Genomic DNA, 16,110 nt, shown 5'->3' with positions numbered 1-16,110 from the left:
CACACGACAAGTATTATTAGCAACTAATTAAGAAACCTCAGCTCGAGCTCCACTCATTGCTCACGGCTCGACGACGACACTCAACACTCGACCCTTAAGATACATTTGCGCATCATTTACATAATAATTGCTGCGGTTTAGTGGGCAGGTTAAGGAACAACGCTAGCTACCTAAGGAAAGTAGCTGTTAAGCAGAATAAACAGAATTAAGGGGTTTACGATAAATACGTAGCAGATAGTAAAGAAACTAAAACAACTTTGCAACTTTGAAGGCTGATACCATTTTTGATAATCCAAAAGCAGAAACAAAATACAAACGGGAAGAGAAATTAAATCAACCAGCAACCAATAACCAACAAAAACAAAAAACAAAAAACAAAACAATTGCAACAAGCGAAAGAAGAAGAGACTGATTTTTACTAAAGAAAACGAAACGAAAACTCAGAGCAAAGCACATAAGTAAACGGAAGCGGAGACGGAGAAGGATAAGGAGACAGCATACAGAGCACAGAGCATAGAGCGAAGCAGGTGATTCAGGATCAAATCCAAAAGAAATCTTTCCATAGATACAAAAACGAAAAGGATAAAAGCTAAAGCTACTCATACAAAAGTAAAGCATATATAAGTATATACATATTCGTATATATAGTATATATATATTTATATCGATATTCAAACATATACTATATATTTTTGCGCCAACTTTTTTTGTAAACGTTGTCCAACGGTTTTTTACACACACACAAACAAACACACACACATACAAGCAAGATGTTGAAAAAATTGAAATGCATGGAAGCTGTGGCCGCCGCCGCTGCCTCCAGTAATAGCAACAGTAACAGCAACAGTAGCAGTAACAGCAACAGCACACGCAGCGTTCCAACAGCCACACAAATAGCCGCCGCTGTCGGTCTGTCCACGGCCAACGTGAAGATCATCAAAACGGAGCCCATCGACTTCGAGATGCTGCATCTGGAGGAGCAGGAGTTGCGGGAGCGGCGACAGCTGCGCGACGCAGAGGCTACAAGCAGCTCGAATGTAGCACCACCTCAGCCTCAGCCCCAGGCGCCGCCGCCACAACAGCAGCGCTATACGCATGTGCAGGTTCAAACGGTGCCGCCCCGTCAACCCACAGGTCTGACCACACCAGGTGGCACTCAGAAGGTGATCCTGACGCCACGTGTCGAGTATGTGCAGCAGCGTGCGAGCTCGACAAGCACCGCCGCCGGTGCTGGCACCACCGTGGGCGCCATCAAGCACATCTACACCCAGCATGTGGCTGGATCCGGCAGTGCTTTGGCTCTCCGCACCCAGCCCGAGACGACGACCATTCTGGCCAGCGGTGGTGCCCCACAAATTATCATCACTCGTACGGTGCCGACGGTGGCGCAGTCGCATTTGTCGCGTCGCCACTCGGCCAGTCCGTCGCACTATCAGCGTCTGGTGAACAGTGTTGGTGGTGCAGCGGCATCGCCGCCGCCACTGCATCATCAGGAGCAGCAGCTCCAGCAGCGTCCACAGCAGCAGCAGCATCATGTGCGGGTCATACGCGATGGTCGCTTGTACGATGAGTCCGCCGCGTCCGGCAATGCGAGCACTTCCGCTTCTTCGGTCGCCGCGTTGCGTCGCCATTCCGTTTCGCCGCCGCCCCTGCACCACCATTCGCGTTCCGCGCCCGTCTCTCCGGTCATCGCCAGACGCTCCTACATCGAGCCACCGCACTTGAATGAATCCCTATCGTCACATGTGCTCATCAAGCAGTCGCCTTCCCCAGGACTCTCGCCCACTCACGTGCAATATCAGCAGCAGCAGCGTCAAACGCCGCCGCCAGCCGCTCCCTCAGCGCCACCTCCGCCGCCGCCAACCCAACCAACCTCACAGCATCAGCAGCAATTACAGCAATTTGTTGGCAGCGCACCGCCCACGGCCGCTGCACGCAAATATGTTGTTACCACCACTACGCGCCACGTCAATGTAATTGCCTCGAACCACTTCCAGCAACAGCAACAGCAACAACAACAGCAGCAGCAGCAACAGCATGTCATTGCTAGTGCCACATCCAGCTCTGCAGCGGCTAGCACCTCAACCGCAGCCGCAGCCACCTCTTCGCATATCTTTCGCACGCCCATTGTCTCCAGCAGCAGCAGCAGTAGCAGCACCAGCAACAACAACAACAACAGCAGCAGTAGTGGTGGCAGTCATTCCTCATCGCATCACAGCAGCAGCAACGCCGTCATGCGACCACCGCCACCGCCTCCACCACCCAAGATCAAGCATGCCACTAGCTCGTGTCTGGGAGGCAGCGGTAGCTCCAATGGCAGTCACCACGTCAATAGCGGCGAGGAGCCCTCCAGTTCCATTCCAGATTTAGGTAAGTGTTCACTTTTATTATGACAAATATTTCATACTAATTTTTTTGGCCCAGCATTAGATATTTATACGTCTGATGCTTACACATCATATCAGAAAGAATATATAAGAAATATATATTTTAAAACAAAATGTTTTCACAAATTTATTTTAATAAAGGTGGATTTACTCCACCAGCCCGGAATATTGAGAATTTTAGTGAATTGAGGCAAGAAATAGCAAGGATAATGAATCTCATATGATTTTGATATAAGTAGTGTGTTCTCATTATTGTCTCATTTCCATATCACTCTCCCAACCCTATATGTTTTCTGTTCAACATGATATTTTTGACATGAATATTTAAATTAAATATTGAAATCGATATTGCTACTTTCTCCACGCACGTCCTCCTTAATGGGTTTTTCCAAACATCGGGCGGTTCTGATATATAGCGCCTGTGGCAATGGATTTGGGGACTCAATTTTTTTAAAATTAACTTTTGTTTATATTGAAGGATCTTACTTCAATTTCTTTCACTTTGTTTGTTCCAATTTTTACACGATATGCTTTTATAAAACTAATGATTCTTTTGGTAGATTTAGTTTTTGTCATCCCACTGTGAGTGACCTACTCGTGGATTATATAGACACAACAAATATTATCACTATTTGCAGCTTATTTTAAAATTTCTTCTGGATTCTATTATGTTGAGTACAACTGTATGATTAAATGAAGAATTAAGAAGTGGTTTTGATAGAAAATAACACTTGAGCTTGCTGCTGGCTATTTATGAATAGTATTTAAATATGGCGATTATTTGTTTTTAAGAATACGATCTCTATTTTAAACCTTTTCAGAGCAACCACCACAAACACAGTGCTTTAACTATCTAACCTTTGAGGGCATTACGAGTACTTATGGTACATTCCTTCAGAATAGTCAGCACCAGGTCTGTTCCCAAAAATATAATTGGTAGCCCCTACCATAACACCTAGTCCGTTGTAATGATCGTGCACTGTAAATGTTCAGCCACAAAACTCGTTGACCCTGGCAATATACAACGGCACTTGTATCAGAACACACGCTTTCTGGTTGATTGGTCTGTCGGGTCGGGGTCGGGGGTTGACCGTGTGCTACAGGTTCTACATATATATAACTATATATGGACGTAGGAAATCGAAGCGTTGACATGCAAGTGAATCAGCCGTTTCCAAACAGTACTCACATACCTCATACATACTTGTATACATACATGCATATAATATATATGCGAGTATAAATATGTATATAGTCATGTATTAATACATTGCATGAGGAATGACAAGTAACAGTTATTTAACAATAACAACAACAACAGCAGCAGTAATACATATTATATTATAAAGTGACAGTAAAAGGTCAAATTATATGACAAGTCTATCTAGATCTTGAACAGCTCTTTTGGCATTTGCGTAACTTTAGCGAAGGTGAACGTGAAAGTCGATATTCCACATATGTTTGAATTGAATTGAAATATATTTGAATTGAAATAAGAGAGTGGAGGGAAATGCCCAACATATTCTTGAGAAACTGAAGCATTTCTTATTTCTATGTTAATAATAAGAGCCCAATAGTGATTTAGTAATTTAGCAATGCCTGCAAGATTTGATCAGAAATTTAAATATGCTCCGGGATATAGTAGATGTATGTGATTTTTAGATCGCTTGAATGCAAAATGTAGTGGAAGATAGGAATATTAGAAGAAGAATCAGGGAACTAAACTAATTGTGGAACTCTTCTAACATCCGTTTAATGTTTATTAACAATATTCTACATTTTCAATGCTGTTCCTTTGTAAATAAGGACTGATTATTTTGCTTTCGACAGATTTTTTCTTAATTTTTTTATGGTTCAAATAATGCTTTAAAAAATACATAGGATTTTCTACCTATGTTTAAAGTTTCATTATTTTGAAATATTTTAGGTTCAACAATTGAAATGGGGTTTAAAAGTATTAAATTATTTAAAGATAACATGCATAACAAACGAGAAACAAAACACGCGACTTTAAGGACATAACTAAAAGTATTCTTTAAATAAATGCAAAAGAAACGCGTAGGACGTAACAAATAAAGTGACATAAGATACATATTTATAACCTGTGGCATTTGTTGCTTATCTACGAATATATGTATGGTTACATGTTACATCAGTCGTTTAATTCGTTGTAAGCTCTACATATACATTCTTTAATCTTATCGCCATGCCTAAACGTTTTAAATAAACTCAAGTAGAACCCTATATCATAATAGGGAGAGACCAAGCAAAATGAAAAAGTTATATTTTTCTAATATAATAATATTACAAGCAGAATTAGAAGTCGCATGACGATATGATATCAACTCGTTACAAATATGTTCGACCGTATGAACATTGAGACCTTTTGAGCCATAACAGGTAGGGATACCAAAGTTGGCCAATTGAGTTAACTTATAACGTCCAAATATAGTATTAACGCGTTTTTTTTATAATGTCCCATCATATACTGAAGAAATTGTGCATAATGACAGCAGCCATGGGAACGATTAGTGCAACAAACTTGAATGAAATAGTAAGACTGTAGGAGTAGGAATTGGTTTATATTCTCCAAATGATGATGATTTACATCAGATTAGGGTGTTATTGAATCGAATAAACATGACTTATTTCAGTTTACTTGCCACTCTGCACTGAACCCTATTCTAAGTCTATTTAGCTGAGCATTGTTGGGTGGGCTAAGTCTGTTTCAATTTCTATTTGCAGGACACTCCAATTGAAATTTAAAATAATGTGTCTATGCTCTTGTATTTGATCTGTCCTATTATTATACTTTGTATATGGCTTGTTTTATTTCTTTAATCACACACCTTCGACATCAAAGAGCCCATTTCCGAGGGTGATTGTCACGCCTGTTGCTTTCAAAAACGAAACAAAAATTCTCAGAAAGCCACTCAATATTTCGACTGAGCGACAAATTAGCGCTAAGCACGCATTACATCACACCCGTTTTTTTCATGCACATGCATACTTATATATAGAACATACAAATAAATAATACTAAATACACTATATACTCGTATATGAAATATTTGATTTCATGATACAGACATTCAGCGCAGATTGAAGAAATTAGAGCGTCAATCCAAGCTGCAATTCGTACTCGCACCAAAATTTATTTCAATTTAATTATCAATTTCAATTGAATAATGAAAATAATTTGTTGTTTTGTTTATTTATTTTCTGTGTGTGTTTTGTTGTTCCGCGTGTGTGTCAGCAGCCCAAGTAGGAGTGTGCGGGTCGATTTTCGTTCCTATATATTTTGTTGCTGTTTCTTTCTGTTGTTCTTTTTATTGTTGTTTTGGCGACACAAAATACAGGCTCTGGGTGTATTGTCAAGGTTGCGTGCCTCTTGTTTGTGTTTGTTTTTGCACCATTTTATGTGAACACACACACACTCATATATATATATATATATATATATACACTCTCCTCATATAGTAGATGTATACATTTTTTATTGTGGCTGCGCGGCGCGCTCTCACCTTGAACTTCAACTAGAATAAACTCGGCACTCAACAAAATTCTCACCTCAGCAAACAAATAGCAATCAAAAAATACAAAAATACAAAAATTACCTCGTGGCGCTGACACGCATCGAAATTAGAATTAAAAGCATACACAAGTATGTATATACGAGCATATATATGTATATAAACAGGCGCAGAAATTAAGTATGCAAGTAAGTATGTTTGTGTGAATGTCAAAATATTTATGTATTTGTTTTCAATGTGTCAAAACATTTTGTTTGTTTCAAAAAGCAGACAATCCATATATTTGCCTTTCAGATTTGAATGAACCAAGTTTCCGTTCTGTCTGGCGGGCCTCGCCTTATAAATACTTTCCACGTATATATATGTTAATACATATTTTTGGGGGATTGCCCTACAAACTGAATTAATTGCTAAGCAAAATACGTCTTTTTTAAATATAAGTATATACATACGACGTATATACAGTATAATGCCGGACAATTAAAAATTAGGGAGTGTCCAATAAAGCGAATGCTTGTATTGAAATTATTGGCCAATTGGTAATGGACTTCTGAATGAGGTATACGAGTATACTAGCAAGTTATAGTTTAACAGGCAGACGGAGGCGTGGCACACCCATGTCTTAGGCACAAACTTTATATGGTAAGCATGACACAACCAATCGATATAGACAGGACAGTCTGTCTGTCCGTATGACCCCCGAGAATTTTTGAACCATAACAGCTAGTGACAACAAACTTGGTATTTGGACTTGTCTTATCGATACGAAAAGAAATTACCGACTTATAGCCTCAATCTATTAATAGAGTAACGTTTTCAGTTCTGAATATATCTTAAGCTTATCTTGTATTTATGAGTCACTTTTTTCATTTTCTCACCATAAACTAATGCTTTATTCAAATACATGAACTGTATATAGTACAGCTGCCAAAGGAATAGTTAGTTTGCAAAATTTAATGTAGTTTAAAGGCTATAGCGGGACAAGTGGGGAATTCAGTGGTCCAACTGAATCCAAGGTTCTTCGGAATATCATTCTTTCACAGATACAAATATTGATTACACATTTTAAGAACATACAAATTAAATATCAATAATTCAAGATAATGATATACATACTGATAATTGATAATAAATTTATGCATAGATTTTTTTTAATCTTCAATCAATCAATGAATTGAAAAAATGAACAATCTTGCAAGCGATTTAAATAAAATGAGAATTATTTTCAAACATATGTCTTGAATTATTGTGTCTTAATGATTGGTGTCGAAAAGTTGCATCATTTTCCATGTGTTCTTCAATCAATTCGCATATACAAATGAGAAGAACGCGCTCAAATGAACAATCTTGTAAGGGAAAACAAATGATGTAAACAAAAAATATGTCCCGCATTAATGTAATTAAGCACTACCTTAGTGTTTGATATTGAAATTTTGCATAATTTTTCGTATTCTTCAATCATTTGTGCTCTGCTTATGTAGCTGCAGCAGTTCCACGTATCAGAAACCTGTTCTTTTAATTAGAAGACAGGCAGGCAGCTAGCGGCGAGAACCGAGCAGACAGCAGCCAGCAGCCAGCAGCCACGCAGGTTGAAAGTGACAGTAGCCGAGCAGCCTGCCCCACTGCCCCCATCCCCTCCCCCTCACCCAACCAGTAAACTGTTGCTCCACAGCATTCTAATGATTTCATTTGGCGTTTTGCGCATGTCTCACATATTCCAGCTTATATGGATATGGACAGTCCAGGCAACAGATTCTTTTTTGCTTTTTTCCTTCTTTTTTTTTTTTGCTTGGCTAATAAATAATCAAGTCTACAAGCATGCCGCTTTGGTGCCGTTGCTTGCCGTTTATTAAGAGCTAAATAAATAAAAGTCAAGGCTAACCATCGCTAAGCCCAGACGAGGCGTTATGTTTTCTATATAATTGCTGAGCTATACGAGTAGCTAGCGTGCGCCAGCCGAAGAAAGATTTATGGGCTTTTAAATGGGTCGCAGTTTCAGTTAACGATACAAGCAGGTAGTCCAAGTAAAAGCTAATGAATGGGACATTACGATGGGTGTCTTGGATTGGATAGGTGTGCGAAGAACTTACTCGAATGCTTACTAGACAGTAACGATCGTAACGCTGTAAATAGTTTCCTGTAGCAGTATCAGTTTCTAGTTGTTTTGAATTGAACAACATGAAGTAGAAATAGTTGGAAGATAATTCATAGTATGTTGAGGTAGGAATATTGTACCCATAAGTGATGAAATCATCTGCCAACAAATTCCAGTCACATTTAAGAAACTACAAAACATACTAGCTTATGTATTGAGTTTGTTTTGGAAGAAACGAAAACTAAACCAGAAATATCTTGTAAGTAATCGTTGACAATAAATGCTTTTCATTAGAAATGCCTTTAATATGACGCATCTTCAAAAGCGACTACAGGTAAAAGCTAATACTACTATATTTATTGAAATCAAATTCTGACTTGTTCTGTTCTTACAATACTAGCTCTTCTTCATAAAATTTAAGAAGAAGTTTAAGAATAACTTGCAAGCTATCGCAAAAGTTTGGTTGCATCTTTAAAACACTTGTCAGAAATCGAAATTTTTCACACACAGTTTTATCGCACCATTCCATTCATGCATTTGGCTCGCTGATAACTGAATGTTAGCTCTATTTGTTGGGAATCACTATGAAACCACAGGCCGTCTTATCATAACAGCTGTGCCACAGTTGTTGGCCATTTCAGAAAAGACTCCTAATTTTTTTTAATTTCATATATTTGTGCACATCCTCTTCAATACTTTTTCACAGACATTAGGAAAAAATGTAATTTTTTAAAAGAATAAAGAAAATAAAACTATTTGTTAGATTTCCGCATTACTTGTAGTTATTAACAGATCTTCCATCATGATATATGATTTAGATCAATGAGAATATGCTTCCATCAAAACTTCTACAATGTTAGGAACTCAACTTGACTTTTTTCGCCATTTGTACAGTTAGAGACTTTATCTTATAACAAATAGGCTTTTTTTGTATTTGTTTAAAGTACGGCTGCGCATTATTTAAGATTAAATGGTTTATTCAAAATTTGTTCCAGTTCTTATTAGCCCTCCATTTATTGTAGCATTCAAAATTATAGAAAATAGAAAATAAATTGATCCATCGTTTCCTTTTAAGAATTCCCATGATGATTACATCTTAATGCATGTCTTATAAGCTATATGAATTCAGAGGAAACTCGACTACATACAATTTCTATCGTGGCCTATAGATCATTTCGAATTTCTAAATTTGCTGCCTAAATTAAATATATGAGCTGTCAGTTTAGCGGCAAGAGTATGGCATACAAATATACACTACTTAGATCAGAGGTAGCTTAGATAATGGCGTGCTAACGAGCTTTCATAATCGCTGGCCCCGTTACCCAACTGAACGCGAGCAGAAATCTAGCAGCCCTAGGTCCCCCCTCCAAACAGTCCCCTGAGCGTTCGTTTCAGTAAAATTTCAATGTCAATGTCAACGCACACAGACGCAGAGACGACATAAACACACACACACACACACACACACCACTACACCCACAGACCCAGTCCCAGTTCCAGTACCAGTCCCACCACTGGCAGACTGATATATATTGTAGAAGCAAGGCCCTGATGATAAACCTCATGCACGCATTCATATCAGGGGGGCCAGGCGGCGTTTAAGTGTGTGTGACACATTTACACACACACACATACACACACTCAAATGATTGGTGTATAATGTGTAGAAAAGGTATTTTTACTTCATTGTGTTGCGTATTTGTTTTTTATCGCGCGACTCGCAACAATTGTGGAGAGAAAAACGAACCCAGGCGTCCATCAAAACAAAATAAACAAAGAGAAACATTTAGGCATCCATGTCCTTACCCCATATCCACATTATTGAATTATTTATTTATGACGAGCACAAGAAACTCTCATTAGGATGTCTAATTTAAAGTGACATTGGAAAAAGCTTTTCGCGAAATAAAAAAAAAAAAAACACGATTTTGTTGTTGTTGTTTTTTGTTCTTTGTCAAAGGCCAAGTAATCGTAATCAACACTCGATTGGCTATTATAATGCTATATATAGGATATGAATTGTAAATATATAATGTAACATTTGTGCCTCGAACTATATTTTTCCATTTACATGCACAACAAATACTATAAGAGTGGTATGTGGCAGCAATTGAGAACTTTTTGGTGCGCTTTTGCGTTCTAGCCAACTTGATTGTTGGCTTCTAAATAGTATTGAGTCATTAGCTACGTTTTGACTTATTTTTCCGGCATGTCTGGGCGGCGCAGCGACCTTGTCGTCGTTTTTATTGCATAACCGAAGGCAAAGGTAAATCGGTTTTGGCCAGTTGTTGTTGTATAATACTGTACTATTATTATTTGTGTTGTTGTAATTGTTGTTGGTGTTGTTGCTGCTGATCACTTGCACGCTATTAAATAATAAATAAACAAATGCGTAATTTGTTGAGCAGCAAGCAACAGGCAACAGTAAAGTGTTTGAGGCTTAGGTGCAACTTTTGCATCGGGAAAATATTAATTGATTATATGGGCTAATAAAAATCAACAACAACAACAGCAACAGCAACAGCAGGAACAACAACAACAACCACAATCGACATTTGTGCACGTCGCTGTTTACAAACTAAGTGGCCCAACAACCTTGAGCTTACAAAATGCCATACTTGCTATTTTAATTAGCTAGAATGCATTACACAAATAGAAAATGGAAAGCAGAGTATTACTTTTTTAAATATAGTATTAATTTTTGTTTGATACTCATGGGGACAGTATGGCAATTAAGTTGGCTAAATACGCTCAATTTATAAGCCTTAACAATTATGTAGAATTGGTCACAACTATTTGTCATTGGAGAAAAAACTAAGCAACTGGGCATTATTATTCTCATTGGAGGCAAGCAAAAAAGCTAGCATTATTTTACAATTTGGAATAAATCTGTGAATTCAAAATTGAATGCCAATCGATACCTAAATCTGCTTCAACTTAAAGCATGTTACCACAATTGGTCAGATCGGTATACCCTGAGCTTGTTTGCTAAATATTTCAAAACTAAAACATAGATTGATCAAATTTCTTTGTTTGGCAGAACCTGCATATCGAGTTGGGTGACTAGAGTTATTATATATTTCGAATTTCTTGTCTTCGATTTGACTTGTCATGCTGACGAACAACCTAAAGATCTAGTCTTATAGCCATTGGATCTTGATATACAACTAGACAGCACATTTTCTAATTTCTAAATGCCTTTGTAATATATTGAATGCAAATATAATTCAGTTAAAGAGAGCGTAAATTTTTATGTCATGGAATTGAAATGTATCTGTTTATAGTGTAAGCTTAAAACGGTCGACTAATTGCATATATTCAATAATTGTTCATCATCATTCAATTACAAACAAATTATAGCCAAGTGTCGTTTCATTAAATTATTGGGCCCAGTGTTTGTGCTGGGCCTTTTAGCCTTAAATGTTTAATGTTTTTAATAACGGATTGCAATCCTCTTAAATACATATATTAACACTTGTGCTAATCAAGCGGTATAGCAACAAACTTGACTCCAGATATCTTCGAGAGGTAACATACGAAGGAAGTTGCCCTAGGGTGTTGAGTCTTCATGCTTTGATTTTTTTCTAAAGAGTCGTATACTTGATTTACAGAAAATGCAATATTATTGGTCCCATAAGTAGGACATTCTACAAGAGTGGATTTTAGACTTTTGAGAAAATGCTACTTTTCATCATTAATTAACAAGAATGTGTCATTGCTTGGAATGATATATTGAGTTTCGAGATCATTTTAGTGGGATCGGAACCGCAATTACGCCACAAATTGCGGCTTGAACTAAAACATGTTGGCACAAATTGACAACAAAGCGTCAAGAAAAGGCGCCAACAGCTAAAAAGCTTGATTATCTAACTAACTGGGCAAGCGAAAACAGTTAACAAAAGCTTTAAAGTGTAGTTTCGATACTCGTAGTAACTAAATGGCATGCAAAACTGCTAAAAAGGCAAACCTGTTTCGGACTAACGCTATAGTTAGTCAGACGGCCAGACGGCCAGACGGCCGGCGGCACACACTCGTACTTATTATACAATGTTCATATTAAAATGCGAAATTACAAGTGGGAGCGTAATATAAAATAGCAACAACAACCACAACCACAACAACAACAACAAAAGGCAACCGCAACGATAGCTATAAAAAAAAAAATAATAATAGAGAGAAAAAAAAACCAAGCACAAGGTCATTTGGCGTCTGACGCGGCAGCGGCGTTAGAAGCGGAAGAGAAATAGCAAATAATAATAAAAGTAATAATAAAAGCAAAAGGCAACAACAAACAGCAGACAGCGAAAATGTGACACACTGAGTGAGCGTTGAGCGTTCTCGAGCAGCTGCTGTTTGGCACACAGCCACAGTCACAGTTACAGATACAGTTAGCGTACTGGTAGATAGAAATGTATTCGTATTCGCACTCGTACGTGTATCTGTGAGATAGCAGTGCAAGTGCGCCACAAAACGTAACGTGAGCGCGCACAATAAAATCTAGCACATTTCCTGCATGTGAGGCGCAGGCGTTTAGGCGTTTAGGCGTTGGAGCGTTGGGGCGTGGCGACAAGGTGAGGCGGCATGACTGCGCGATTTCCCGAAGGGGGCAAGTCTGAGGTCTCAGGTCTGAGGCCTCACTCGTTCGTATATGGTGTAAACAATTACCTATTTTGTGATTACAGTTACATGGCGGGCGACACAACGTGACGAACTTGACGCACCACTGGCAAAGATCTTGGCAATACCGTTACACTGACAGCAGGGACTATGAGTTACTTTTCAATTCAAATGCAAGTCTACAATTACCGAGGCTGAGGCTGAAGCTGAGTGTGAGTCTGAGGCTGCACCTCCCATTGTATTCCTTGATACTATTTCCAATGGGGCTTTCCATTTCACTGATAATTTTGCACTAGTCTCGAATTTAATATTTTATTGCGCATTCACTTTCTCATCAAATAGACACGCGCTAGAAAAGCCGAAGGTCGTCAGTTCTGAGTCAGTGATTGTCTTAAGTTTAAAATTTCTTATGAGTAGGAAAGTGTGTTTAATTGAGTCATCTAACTGTTCTTTAGCAACCTCCAATGGTCACGCAGCATGCCCCAAATTGAATCACTTGCCAGCTATTTGAGCAGACGGCTCGTCTATGCCGAAAGGCCGCACGTCTATGCTTTTGAGCTCTACTCAGAAAAAATAAATTTATGGCGACACTAATATGTGCTTTCATCTGTTTGTAATTTGATCGGCCGATGACAAATCTAGAGCAATTGTGTTACGACCTTCGGTATCAAAAGGTAAACATGAAGCTGGAAAAGCGCAATTAGAGAGTGTGTGCTTAGTTGTAGGTAGGAAAAAAAACATTGCTTAAAATGGTGAAATGAAATGGTAGGTAGAAAATTGTAGGCTCTTTGATGTGTTTTGAATTTTGTTTCTAATGGACTTAAGCCTAATTTGGTTCAGAAAGATGACAGTCATGCTAGTCCAAAAGCTAAATAACATAAAATAGATAACAGTCTAAAGCCACTTAGGTATTTCTAAAAAATAAATTTTAATGTAAATACTGTTATACTGTTATTATTTACAACAACTTACATTAGGAGTTTAGTCTTAAATAATGGCTGGCAGATGTTCGCCTAAATAAAGGTTGAAGAGCCATAGGCAAGGTAGGCGTTTTGAAGCTGCTTGGGGTAAAATATTTTAGAACAGAGTTCATTCAAAATTAACATTGGGCCTGATTTATTTCAAATTTACGTGGCTCGATCTTGATGACGCTTAAATTAATAAAAACTTTTGAACCTTTGCCGATCTTAGTATTTATACAATTAAACCTGAACATATAATTAAACTTTTGACGCTACATTACAAACTGGAACACACTCTTTTCTTAGCAATCGACTTCTATGTTTGTCAAAGTGTGCAACTGTTTAAACTTTAGTATGAAGGTTAGTTTTAAGTCAAGTTTCAAAGACGTATAAGTCGACTTTATATGAATACTTAGTAGAGTCTACTATATAAAACGAATAAGCTACTCTTTAACTTCAATTACAATTTACGGTGCCATTTTGATTTATTTATTCGCATCTCTGCGACAATATGACTCAAAAGCCACCAAGTTGGGGCAGACACACCTCTCCAGACATACATATGTATAAACATATATACACATATAAATGCATGTCTCCCTACAGTCCTGTTCACTAAACTGGCATTTAGGTCATCAACCGGAAATGTCTTAATTACAGCTGAATAAGTGCAGCTCCAACCTCTACAATTTGCATACAAAATGCAAAATACGAAAGCACCATTCACACATACAACTGCATTCTTATGTAAATGTGCATATACAGCACATACTTGTATGTACATATATTTTTAGGTAGATATGTACACATGTATATGTATATATATTATATATATTAAAAAAGTCGAAATTGAGTCAAATAATTAAGTCTGTGCAGCAGAGCAGAACAAAAAAGGGCCAATTTCATTTCGCAGACGAAATCCGAAAATGCAAAAAACCACACACACAACAACAAATGGTATGGAAAAAGAGAGGAAAAATTTGTAATGCATTCGAAAAAGGCGAGCAGACAAAGGGCGGCCTCATGGCGCTGACAAATAAAAAAACCAAAGAAATAAAAAAACAACAACAAAAAAGCAAATTGGAGCGAAATCTGTGCAGACAACGACGGATGACGACGATGGCGGCGGCTGAGACGCTGCTGACGATGAACTACGCATTGAAGACCTTGAACTTTGGTTGAAAAAGCACGCAGAACAGAACAGAACGGACGCCGAACAACCAATACACTGGCGATGTGAGCATGAAAATCAAATGGAAGAGCATTAAATCAGGGCGGGCAGGCAATGTAGGGCAAAAGGCAAAGCAGAGGGAGCGAGCGCATCACGCCGAGTTATTAGCAGGATCAGTGCCAGAGAGTCGCAAACTGGTTGCAGTTGCGAGAGCGTGCCGTCAAAGAGCGAGAGAGTGACGGAGGGAGCGAGAGAGCGAGCTGAGAGCGAGCCAAGAGGCAGCCAATGTGTGGCAGCCAAGTGCCATTGACCTAAAAGCAAAAGTCGTTGGCTTCTTGGATAGATGTAGATCGCGCCTGGTCATGTACTAGACGGGCCTGGCTCCACAGTGGTGCCAAATTATCTGAATACTTGTATTTGAGAATGATAATTAGTTCTTAAATGTTACACTTTTAATTATTATAGTTTGTTTCTAAAGTGCAGTTATTTGTGTGAATTCATTTAAATCTCCGCAGTTATTCCAGTAATATTGGAATCGCAACTTATCTAGCAATCTATCTTAGCCATTCCTAATCACTCTAGATTTTGAAATTAATGTTTTCGATAAACACTAATCAGTTTTTTAATTATTTAAAAGTGTAATTGTTTGAATATCCAGCCCCACAAATTTTGAAAAGCGTCTTATAAATTTTATGCGATCCAACAAAATGCATACATTTATTTTTCTACAAGTCTTCATTTTATTTTATTTTATTTTATTTACAAAGTTCCGCAAATTCTATTAACCTTGATTTTCTCTTGTTTATAAATGAAGATATTGCTTAATTTTCACTCAAAAACTTATGATACATATGTTTTTTTCTCAAAATATATAAGCTTTTAAATATAATTATGATCTACGTTGTCACATTTGTTATAAAAACGATTTCAAAAATCGTGCTGGAGCCTGACAAGCTGACAGGAATCCCACAATGCGAAATTGTTCCTGAGAAGACAGAGGCATGGTTAAAATTTTTAAGTTATCATAAAATTTAAAAATTGTCTAAATATTGATTTTTGAAAAATAAAAAACGCAAGCTAACACAGTGATAGATAATTCTCTCTGAATAATCATCAAGCGTCAAGCTCGAATCTATGTCTCTGATACGTACACAAATACTATATACCTACATATCATATACTATACAAGTATGTATGTCACCAAACCACTGTTCGGCGTTGGCTGTGTGTCGAAATCGGAGGCAATTTCACAACATAAATACAAAAAGATAAAGCAAAGACCTTGATATTGTCAACGACTTGCTGCATGGTGGCTTCGTTGTTGTCCTCTTGCCCATCCCATCCC

The 16,110-nt window shown here is 37.9% G+C and overlaps 1 protein-coding gene across 1 annotated transcript in view; it reads left to right on the top strand.

Annotated features, from left to right (window-relative positions):
- Positions 1-671: 671 nt before the first annotated feature.
- Positions 672-16,110, top strand: part of LOC115623219 (ecdysone-induced protein 75B) — a 163,405-nt gene continuing 147,966 nt past the window's right edge. Inside the window, 3 exon segments of the mRNA XM_030517458.1 lie at positions 672-2,151; positions 2,154-2,187; positions 2,219-2,370. Of these exon segments, the coding sequence (XP_030373318.1) occupies positions 771-2,151; positions 2,154-2,187; positions 2,219-2,370 (1,567 nt within the window). The 5' untranslated portion in view covers positions 672-770.

Source organism: Scaptodrosophila lebanonensis, unplaced genomic scaffold, assembly GCF_003285725.1.
Source record: "Scaptodrosophila lebanonensis strain 11010-0011.00,11010-0021.00 unplaced genomic scaffold, SlebRS2 tig00000043-arrow-pilon, whole genome shotgun sequence".
Classification (NCBI taxonomy): Eukaryota; Metazoa; Arthropoda; class Insecta; order Diptera; family Drosophilidae; genus Scaptodrosophila; species Scaptodrosophila lebanonensis.
Note: the sequence above shows the minus strand (reverse complement) of the source record. Positions and strands in the feature narration are given on the sequence as shown.